Below are 11353 nucleotides of genomic sequence, written 5' to 3'. Positions count from 1 at the left end.
TTAAATCAAATTTCATTTATTTAAATCGTTGTTTCTGGACAGAATGGTTTTAAATACTAAATAAGAATCTGGTGGAATGTGCTTAATTGCCATGCAAACAATGTCAAAAGTAAATAAATTAATAAATAATAATAATAATAACATAAGATTCATTGTTCTAAACCTAAGGTTTCATTTTCTCTATGAAAAACAATATTTTATTTTTCCTTTTGATTGATGAAATGGGATGAAATATGACCTTTTCATTTTTATCAAGAGATTCATTATATTAGAGATTCAAAAAATAAAGGTATCTGTCAATATAAAGCATGAAACCAGCAAAAGGGAACAAAGATTTATAAAGCTTTAACCTGAATGAGACTGAATACAGATGAGAAGCCAACACAATAAGCATATTTCGGTTCAATAACACCTCTAATCTATTTACAAGACAATCCAGTGAATCCAGTTTACAGAATTATTTGGGAAACATATGCAGATCAATAGCAATATGATTCTGAGGATGGACTATGAAAGTCAAAAAGGCTGAAACAGTTTTAAAAAAGACTCTCAGAAATCAATTTCAAAGCCATGTCATGATCACGATGTTTAGCACACAGAGCACATAGTGCTCTTCTCAGAGCCGTGGGAATCACACGAGCCAGCGGGAGACTCCATTATTGAATCTCGACCGTCAAACTCAGCCGAGTCGAGTTCAATGTGCGGGTCCTGCAGACTGCTGTCCTGAAGAGCGTCCTTATAATGAGACTGAGAGACAGTGTTTGATATTATCATGTGTCGTTGTGTAATATCTCATCACTCGTTCACACAGGCACAGAAATCACAGCTCTCACCTTACTGACGGACGTTTCTTCAACCCGACACTCCTCCATCAACTCCTCCAGAGAGTTCCCAGAGGTTTCCATCTTCATGCGGTGAGAGCGGATAGATTTCACATCGTCCTCATCCTCACCTGCCACCGAGGGGAACACCTGAGGATGAAAATCCATCAGAAAAAAAACTGTGTTCTTAGCCATTCTGAAAACTACGGAAGCGTATTGCATTCACTTGAGGAAAAAAAATCTACTCTGTTTTTCGGAATTAACGAGTTAATTATCTCAGAATTACGAGATAATTTTTAATGAAAAAAAAAGTTTTTGCTCTGTTTTTCTGAATTAATGACTTAATTATCTCGTAATTCTGAGATAATTAACTCGTTAATTCCGAAAAACAGAGTAGATTTTTTTTTCCTCAAGTGAATGCAATACGCTTCCGTAGAAAACAGCTTTTTAAAAATAAAAATATAAATTCTCAAAAAACAAAAAGTGAAATAATAAAATGATAATGATAAATAAACATTTAAGTGATCAATACTAATCATTATTATTATTAATAAACAATATACAGTACACCAACAATAATAATAATAAATGATTAATGAATTAATAATTTGTTAAATATTCATAATATAATTATATTAATATACTGTATGTTATACTAATGTACAATATGACATACAATACATACAATATACAGTAATATTTATATGAATTATACAATAACAATAATCATAAAAACAATACATCATCATCATCTTCATTATTATTATTATTAACTTTCATAAAGTGACATTTCTGAGTAAAACTACATATTCAAAATTTAAATAAAATAAAAAATGTAATTAAATTATAATGATTTACAATAAGACTTAGAACATGCATTAAGCTCCATAACTAGATTAAATTTTGATTTCATGTTGACTTTAAGTTCAGATCATTGCTTCAAACTCCAAGATAACTGCTATGGTTATTTTAACTCTTCTGCTCATAATATATCATGCATTTACCAGCACTTCCTCATCAATGGACGGTTCGGGGGCAGAGATGGCAGCTTTACTGATGGTCTGGGCTTCAAACTGCGGGCACGCGGCTTGAGCGTTTCCATCTTTATCTCTCTTTCCTTTCAGCCAGTACGTCTCAATCTCCACATTCCCCTGTCACATAAAAACAGATTACATCAATAAAGTAGTTGTGTTTTGTTGGCGGATCAGTCCTATATTTCAAATGAAACCATTATCCCTGTATTATGTTAAAATTACGAGTATGAATGTTATGTTCTGGATCAAACTGATAATTTGATTCAATACAAGTCACTAAAAATCACAGTATAAAAAGAAAAACAGTTAACATTTAACATTATACTTCTAAAAAATCTACAAAAAAAAAAGACGTATTTAAAACAGCTATTTTAAATGTAACTTCAAATGTAATATCAAACAGTATTTTAATTGCATATTTTTTTTATTTTAAGTTTTTTATTTAATAAAAAAAATAGTGTCTGTATGCTTTCCTGAAGCTCAAATCACATGAGAAGTTACAAAAAAAAAAAAAAAAAAAATCAGCATTTTTAATTCATTAGTTTGCTAAAGCAGCATCACTATTATTATTGCTCATTATTCTTTCGTCAGTAAACAGCACTAATTATAAAAGGTGGTCAGACAGGTCTCGGATCAGTTCACTGGACCTCAGGTGGTCCTGTTTGAGAACGTCTGGGTAAACAAGCTTTGGGTCGATGTTTCAGTCCAGTTACTTAGCGACTGACCTTGATGGTGATGGTACCACGTCTCTCGAAGATAAAGTGACTTCCTTTCAGGTGCTCATAAGTAGCGCTGCTCAGCTGTATGTGCATTTCCTATAAATAACAGATCAGTCGATCAGAGTCAAATGTCAATCAGACAGCAGGCGTTCAGGCCTGTGAACAGCCACAAGGAGTTCAGTCCTATTATAAACAGAGGAACGCTCAATAAAACCAACAAACATCAATTTAATGAGTGTGTGATATTATGGGGCTTTTGATTAAAACTGCTCTTACCACATCACTCCTGCTTCAAGTAAATACACAAATTAAGGAAGCACAAATGTGTGTGCAATTATGATGAAGTATAATAAAGACATTCCATCTACCTTCCCATTGCTCTCCATGGCAGACGCCGTGTGGACTGTATCACCATGAAGACCGTAGCGAGGCATCTTGTGACCTACGACCCCAGCCACCACCATACCAGAGTGAATTCCTAAAAGAAGCATGACACAGGTCAAAATAGCACAGTCATAATAAAATATCAGTGCAAAGTCTTTGTCTAACAGCTCTTTATTAATACCTAATACCTTCTTTCTACCTTTTGAGAGAAATCGAGACTTAGGTTTCACAAGAATGCATTAAATTGATCAAAAGTGAGAGTAAAGACGTTAATGTTATAAAAGATGTTTCAAATAAATGTTGTTCTTCTGAACTTTCTATTTATCACAGAATGCCGACATTGATAATGTCTCTTGAGCAGCAAATCAGCATATTTATTCGATCGATTTCTGAAGGATGTGACACTGACGACTGGAGAAATGAAGCTGAAAATTCAGCTTTGCGTCACAGGAATAAATTACATTCTAAAATATATTCAAATAGAAAACAGTTATTCTAAATCAAAATAATATTTTTCAGTATTACTGGTTTTGATCAAATAAATGCAGCCTTGGTGAGCATAAAAAACTTCTTAGGTTTCATAAAAAAACTTTTAGTGTATATTGCATAAAATTGCTCATTATTTTACAAACAATAAAAATAAATGTAAATAATGAAAAAACTCATTCAAAATTTAAAATAAAATAAAATACTGCATTCAGTTAATTAGTTAATTAAGAAAAGACGTACCCACACGAATCTGGATATTGTTTCCGTTGGACGGGTCTTTGAGATGATCAATAGAACGAACCATATCTAGAGCCATGTCACAAATATTGTGAGCGTGATACTTGGTCTTTTCTGGCGCGCCTGCCACCACCATGTACGCATCACCTATAGTTTCAACCTGAAACACACACACACACACACACACATCAGTGTGAGAAACAGCTGTATCAACATCTGATCGTGCTGGAACCACAGAAGAAATGAACTCACCTTAAACACTCTGTGTTTCTCACTGAGTGTGTCGAAGAGTGTGTACATGGTGTTGAGCATGGAGACCACCTGCATGGGTGTGATGTGACTGCAGATACGAGTGAAGCCCACCACATCGCTGAACAAGATGGTCACATCAGGAAACACCTGAAAATGATCAGACATAGACATTAATGATCAAAAGTCGAGACTAAATAAAATATAATGATTAAACCAGTCGGAGTTTAAAGGAACTGTTCACCAAAAAATTTAAATTGTAAATGGGTGCCGTCAGAATGAGAGCCCAGACAGCTGACCAAACCATCACAATAATCCACAAGTAATCCACACCACTCTACTCCATCAATTAACATCTTGTGAAGTGAAAAGCTGTGTGTTTGTAAGAAATAAATCTGTCACTTCTAGCCAAAATACCAGTCCATAATTTATAATAACATTCCTCCAGTGAAAAGGTGCATCGCCTGTTGTCCTCTCACATTAAAAGCAGTTTTTCACTTCACAAGATGTTAATTGATAGACTGGAGTCATGTGGATTATTGTGATGTTTTTATCAGCTGTTTGGACTCTCATTCTGACGGCACCCATTCACTGCAGAGGATCTATTGGTGAGTAAGTGATGTAATGCTACATTTCTTCAAATCTGTTCCCATGAAGACACTCTTCTACATCTTGGATGGCTTGCCCTGAGGATGAATACATTTTAAGGACAGGTGACCCTTACCCATTCCAGAAAGTTCACTAGCTTCACTTGTTTACAAAATGTTGAAGCTCACAATTAATTGATGCTTGAGTTTTTTTTGTTTTTTTTAAGAAATTAATACTTTTATACAGCAAGGATGCTGAAGTATGAAAATTCAGCTTTGCCATCACAGGAATAGATAATATTTTAAAATAATTAATATTTTGTTGCTCGAGGTTTTAGAGAGATTTTCAGTAATAAAAACAAAAACTTTCATGAAAATCCCAAAATACAAATGGAAAAACAAGACTAATTGGTCTAGACACTCATAACACCAGCATGAAGTTAAAGGTGCAGATGTTCTAACCTCACAGGTGTTCACAGCTGGTTCTCCCTTCCGCAGTCGCTTAGCAACAGGTTTGGGAATCATTCTGTACAGAAGATCATCCGTCTTTTTCATCTCATAGTCCAACATTTTCATGCTTTCCTCTAGTTTACTGGATTTCTTTTGCTCCTGTGGGGCAGAAAGAGAAAAACAAAGATATAGAGAATAAAGGACAGGCAATGAGAGGAGAACAGGTCTGTGATGCCCTTAACATGTGTTGTTGAGAATGCTTTTACACTTTAAAATGGACCACTAAGGGAACCAAATAAAAGAAAGAAATCAGTTCTCCAATGCAATCCAAAACTGAATTAAAAACAGAAATACAAATTGATTAAAACTATACAGACATTAAAAAAGATACTGAATGATACTGAAATTGTTTTGTTGTTGTTGTTTATATATATAGTCAAAAAAAAGTCACAAAAATTTCTCAGACTCCTACAGTGCAAAAGTAAACTGAGCCTAATGAGACAGATCTGGATTTCTGTTAGAGTGCATCAAAATCACGGAGCTCTTGAGGCCTGACAGCTGTACCTGTATGAGGGCTCTCTTGAGCTCTTCAGACTGCTGAGTTCCTGCCAGCACCAGATCTCTGCTCGAGTCATGCATGCTCAGGTCATTGATGTACAGACCTGTCTTAAACATGGCACTTAAACTCTCCATGCTGCAAAGACAACACACACACATACACAGAACCTGCTTTTAAGCACTATAATTATTATACATACACAAAAATTCTTGAATGAACAGAAACACAGCCGCACTGTTTAATGTGTGTGTTTTGTGTCTTACACTGGAGTGCCCAGGAAGATGATGGACTCCCACTCTGGCATGTATCTCATCTGACCCTTCAGTTTCAGGCAGCGGCTGCCATCGCCCCAGCTCTCCATTGCATTAGCGCTGTTTCCATCTGACACCATTAGAGGACAACAAACATGTTAGCATTACTTTATTCATGTGTTTACCTCTTAAACATCAAATATAGTGAAGCTAGACTTAATTTCGATGTTAAAGTCAACCCAAACCCTCATAATATTGTTTTATAACTCATTTACCCACTCTCATTTTGTCCTTAAGACCCATATGACTTTCAAATAAATCAAATATTCTTTACTGGCATAACTGCGTAGAATATAAAAATATATACATAAATACATGTAAATATATAAAATTGCAGTAAGTAAGTAAATGAATAAAGTGCAAAGAGAAAACTGTCATGATACTTTTTGTCATTATAGAGTTGATTGTATCTGTCACTTTTTAATTATATGAAGAAAGGTCTGAAATAACATGAACGTGAGTAAACAACAACAGAATTTTCATTTTTGGGTGAACTCTCTCTTTAAATCACTGTCCAAAATGGGACAGAGAAATGACTGACCTTTATAATCATCCCCTATAATTGACTGAAAGGCCATCAGCTCCACATCCACGTCTGCTGTGCGATTGGCGTTCTCATAATCAGAGTCTGTGAGACACAGAAAGAACAGAATAATCTCATGAAAGCACATTAGATCCAGCTGTAGATCTCAGAGCTTCAGTGAATGTGGATGGTCAGTAGGACCTTCCTTACTCTGCACTCTGTTATGAAGGTTCCTCTCTCGTTTCACTGGCTCCTTAGACATGATCTCAAACAGGTTGTTGGGATGGGAGATGATCTGTCACAGAATCCATTGATCCATTTATTGACTTATTTTCTTCAAAGATGTAATTTATTAATAGTTTGGAGTTTGGTATCACTACTGATTGATTTATTATTTGATTTATTAAATGATGTGGCTAAGCAAAGACTAACTAGCATGTCTTCTTACATGTTCAAATTATATATAAATTTGTATTTATTGAATAATAATGATTAATTGAATTAATGAATGATGCATTTATATAGTGCTTTATTGTGTATTGCTGTACACCCAAAGCGCTTTACAATCATGTGGGGGGGGGGGGGGGGGGGGGGGTCTCTCCTCAACCACCACCAGTGTGCAGCATCCACTTGGATGATGCGACGGCAGCCACACTACAACGGCGCCAGTGCGCTCACCACACACCAGCTACAGGTGGAGAGAGAGTCATAGAGCCAATCGAGTGTATGGGGATTATTAGGAGGCCATGATAGACAAGGGCCAGTAGAGGGAATTTGGCCAGGATATCGGGGTTACACCCCTACTCTTTACGAGAAGTGCCATGGGGTTTGTAATGACCACAGAGAGTCAGGACCTCGGTTTAACGTCTCATCCGAAAGACGGTGCTTTTTGACAGTATAGTGTCCCCGTCACTATACCGGGGCATTAGGACCCACACAGACCACAGGGTGAGCACCCCCTGCTGGCCTCACTAACACCTCTTCCAGCAGCAACCTAGTTTTCACCGGAGGTCTCCCATCTAGGTACTGACCAGGCTCAACCCTGCTTAGCTTCAGTGGGCAACCTGTCTTGGGCTGCAAGGGTGATATGGCTGCTGTTAATTATAATCATTATTATTCAATATATACATGCTTTTATTTACAAATAATTATAGTAATTTAAATATAAATGAAAAATATTATATTATATTAAATTATATTATATACAGTATGTGTGTATACAAATAATACAAATAATAAAATATTTTAATATTAAATATTACTTGTCATGTTATGTGAACTCTCAACTAATTAAGAATTTTATTCTATATTATTGAAAATTAAAATATAAATATTAAAATATAAAATATTGTATTATTATAATCTATCTATCTTCTTAAATGCACTAATATTAAAATTTAATTATATTATAGTAATTAATACAATATTTTAATGTATTAATATTAAAAATGACTTGCCATGTTCCATGTGAACTCCACAAGAGGACGAGCAAGCAGAAAAGCATCATTGATCTTCTTCCCATCCAGATCAGGAAAGACGGTCGCCAGTCCAGAGCCTACGTTATGCACAACCATGTCCTATTGCATCAGAAGATAAAAATTATATACCACGGTTTGAGATGAGATGAGATGAGACGTGAGGAGAAGAAAGTCACCTGTCTGAAAACAATGTTGAAGGGAAAAACTTCAAAGAAAAAGTCACTGGTGATGGGGAGGATCTCTTGTTCCTCTTCATCCTCTTTCTGGATGTATCGATACGCAGAGTTATCAAAGTTTAATCTGAAATCAAAATTGTTTTATTACACCTGCCACATGTTCCGTAAGGTTTAATACTCAGTTGTTCAACATCCACAAATTCTGGTTACTATTTGAATTGCGTTTATTTAATACCACAAGCACAACAGGTTCCTGCATCAGGTGAATAAATATGTTGTCATGCATCTCACCTCATGGTGACATGAGAATAATCTCCCACCAGCTGCTCAGACAAAACCTCAACATGGATGTCAGTGTCGTAGAACTGTTTTCCCATCTGTCTCAGCTGACCCATGGCGTAGTGCAGGTAACCTTTACGCTTGCTCCTGCCCAAACACACAGAGACGAGTCGAGAACACAGAACATCAGTTGAACTCTGGACTATACTGTGACTTTATTGAATCATTATGAGAAATTCAGATAAATTAATCATGGGAGAATCATTTTTCCTGTGGAGTAATACATTTTATTCCATTTATCCAAGTCACCATACACTACTGTTCAAAAGTTTGCGGTAAGTAAGAATTTTTTCTAATATTAAAAAAGATTTGTATTTCAAATAGTGCTGTCAAACGATTAATTGCGATAAATCACATCCAAAATAAAAGCTTTTGTTTACATAATATATGTTTGTGTACTGTGTATATTTATTATGTATATACAAAACACACACACACATACAGTATATATTTTGAAAATATTTACATGTATGTACATTTATATACTTATATTTTAAATTATATATATATATTTAATATATAGACATAACATATTTTTCTTTAATATATACATGCATGTGTTTGTATTTATATATACATAATTAATATACACAGTATACACACATATATTATGTAAACAAATTTTATTTTGGATGCGATTAATCGTTTCAGAGCAATAATTTCAAACAAATGCTGTTCTTTTGAACTTTCTATTTATCAAAGAATCCTAAAAAAAAGAATCGGTCACTGTCAAAAATATTAAGCAACTCAACTGTTTTCAACATTGGTAATAATAGGAAATGTTTCTTGAGCAACAAATCAGCATATTAGTATGATTTCTGAATGATCATTTGACACTGAAGACTGGAGTAGTGATGCTAAAAATTCAGCTTTATTATATTTATAAATATTTATCAAATTGATAAAACAATAATATTCAAAATACTACTGTTTACTGTATTTTTGATCAAATGAATATCTATAAAAGTGAATATCTATAAGATAAAAATCTTATCGACCCCAAACTTTTGAACAGTACTGTATGTTTTTGATTGACAAAAGCTGATCTGACAAACACACACACACACCTGTAATGCAGTGTAACTCCTGTAGCTGATTCCTCCTGGCAGAAGAAGGTCGGCGGCTGGACTTTTGGGTAACTGAAGCGCAGGTACTCATGCAGGTTATCCAGACCATTCACAAAGTCACGCACATGGCGGCCTAACACCTGACACACAGTAGAAGAGACAAAAACACACCAGAGGATGCAACACACAAGCCATTGGACTAGTTTTAGGATCATGATTGTTTAATGACAATGTTGTTCCTTGAAAAAAACAAGGATGTTGAATGAGCTATTTGGGTATTTCACATCATGCAAATGTCCACACAGACCCACACAACCCTGAACATACCTTAAGGATTCTGTCATATCCGTATTTCCCCACGAATCCTAGGAAATAAACCCCCCATGAGTTCATGAGCTCATTATAGGGGGTTCCTGTGACACCGCTCGCTGCTTTTGCGATACGAGGAATCACACTCTCACTGTAGACCTACACAAACACAAGCACATATTACACTGAGAAAACGGGTAAAGCATTTACTTTGAAACGCTTTTCACTCAGAAATTGCTAGAAAATTGCAGTAATGGTTACAGAAAAACAGAAAGTAACACTGAATTACATTTTGAAGTAGAAAGACTGAAACAGTATTTTCCTGTAAATATTAGATATAATAAAGGCAGACCTTCTCCAATTAATGAAAACTTAGATGCCATTTTTTTTTTGCTTGTAATTAGTCACCTGATGAGTTACGAAGGAGTGCAGTCTGACGTCGGCTCTCTCTCTCACCAGTTTCCACACATCATCACCATACGACTCCTTAATGAAGTCATGAAGACTTTCACACAGCAGCCCGTACATCCTGACCGTACCGACACACCAGAGACGTCTTCAAATCCACACAAATCTGAATGTCTTGGACTCCAAATTTCACTCCAGATATTACACAACTGTGAAACAATAGAGAATAAGGACACAAAAAAGGCAACAACGAGACGACACATTTGTCTGTTCTTTCATGACAATGAAGCCTGAACTGTCTTAATGTCACATGAAAACTCAAGAGTATAGTGTGTGAAGTGAACTGACCGCCTGTCTGTCCGTCTCAGAGGTTTGCAGCTCCTCCGGACACAGTCTCGGTCTTAAGAACAGTGCAGGAGGAGCTAGAAACATTTTAAAAAGAGCCACACTTACTCAAACTCTTCAGATCTATTGTTGTGTGTCAGCGGCTGGTGACTTTGAGTACTGACAGAAGCAGACCTCTCACGCACACATGCTGCTCTTTCTCTTGACCTGGACTAAAGCTTCTTACACAATTTTACAATTGTATCATGCAATATAATGTGTGACATAACAGAAATCGTGAATGATTAATGCATATCGAATATCATTCAAACATTTAGGGTCAGTAGGATTTTTTTTTTTTAAGGAAATTAATACTTTTACTTAGCAAGGACAAGGACGCATTAAATTGATCAAAAGTGAGTGGCAGTAAATACATTTATAATTGCTGTAATCAATGCTGGCTAGTAACTGATTACATGCAATCTGGATTATGTTATTAAATTCCAAAAATTAAGTATTGTAATTAGAGTATATTACATTTTAAAATGCTTAATAATCTGGATTACATATTATTCACACATTATGGCAAAATTATTCATAATTTATTGATTCTGGAAGTCTGGACAAAAATATTTCAAACCTGTAAGACTTTGTGTGTAATGTCCCATAGGAAAGAGAAACCAAAAGTGAGATCTCTTTAACATCTCAAATGTTTCTCCTAGACAGAAATGAGGTTACTTTAAGATCGAATGGAGATTTTTGCTTGAGTCTCCTGCTTCTCAAACTTGTCTCCTGAGACAAAGACTCTCTCACAATGGTCTCCGTTAAAGCTTTAAAAGAAATCTCAACAACTTTACACACTGTGCTCAGACATTTCTCCTAGTCTAAA

At 35.3% G+C, this 11353-nt stretch overlaps 1 protein-coding gene across 1 annotated transcript; it reads right to left on the bottom strand.

Annotated features, from left to right (window-relative positions):
- Positions 1 to 319: 319 nt before the first annotated feature.
- LOC306852929 (soluble guanylate cyclase 88E-like) lies at positions 320 to 10260 on the bottom strand (the record flags this gene model as incomplete). The annotated part of the gene is made up of 18 exons (XM_079390042.1): positions 320 to 747; positions 834 to 971; positions 1826 to 1972; positions 2581 to 2670; positions 2943 to 3052; positions 3688 to 3844; positions 3937 to 4083; positions 4983 to 5129; positions 5535 to 5664; positions 5793 to 5910; positions 6382 to 6468; positions 6574 to 6658; positions 7821 to 7940; positions 8018 to 8141; positions 8309 to 8443; positions 9424 to 9563; positions 9751 to 9891; positions 10141 to 10260. The coding sequence occupies 18 exons, from the start codon at positions 10258 to 10260 to the stop codon at positions 589 to 591; spliced, it is 2295 nt and encodes a 764-aa protein (XP_079246168.1). The 3' UTR covers positions 320 to 588.
- Between the last annotated feature and the right edge of the window lie 1093 nt (positions 10261 to 11353).

This window comes from Barbus barbus (genome assembly GCF_936440315.1).
Source record: "Barbus barbus genome assembly, chromosome: 33".
NCBI lineage: Eukaryota > Metazoa > Chordata > Actinopteri > Cypriniformes > Cyprinidae > Barbus > Barbus barbus.
Note: the sequence above shows the minus strand (reverse complement) of the source record. Positions and strands in the feature narration are given on the sequence as shown.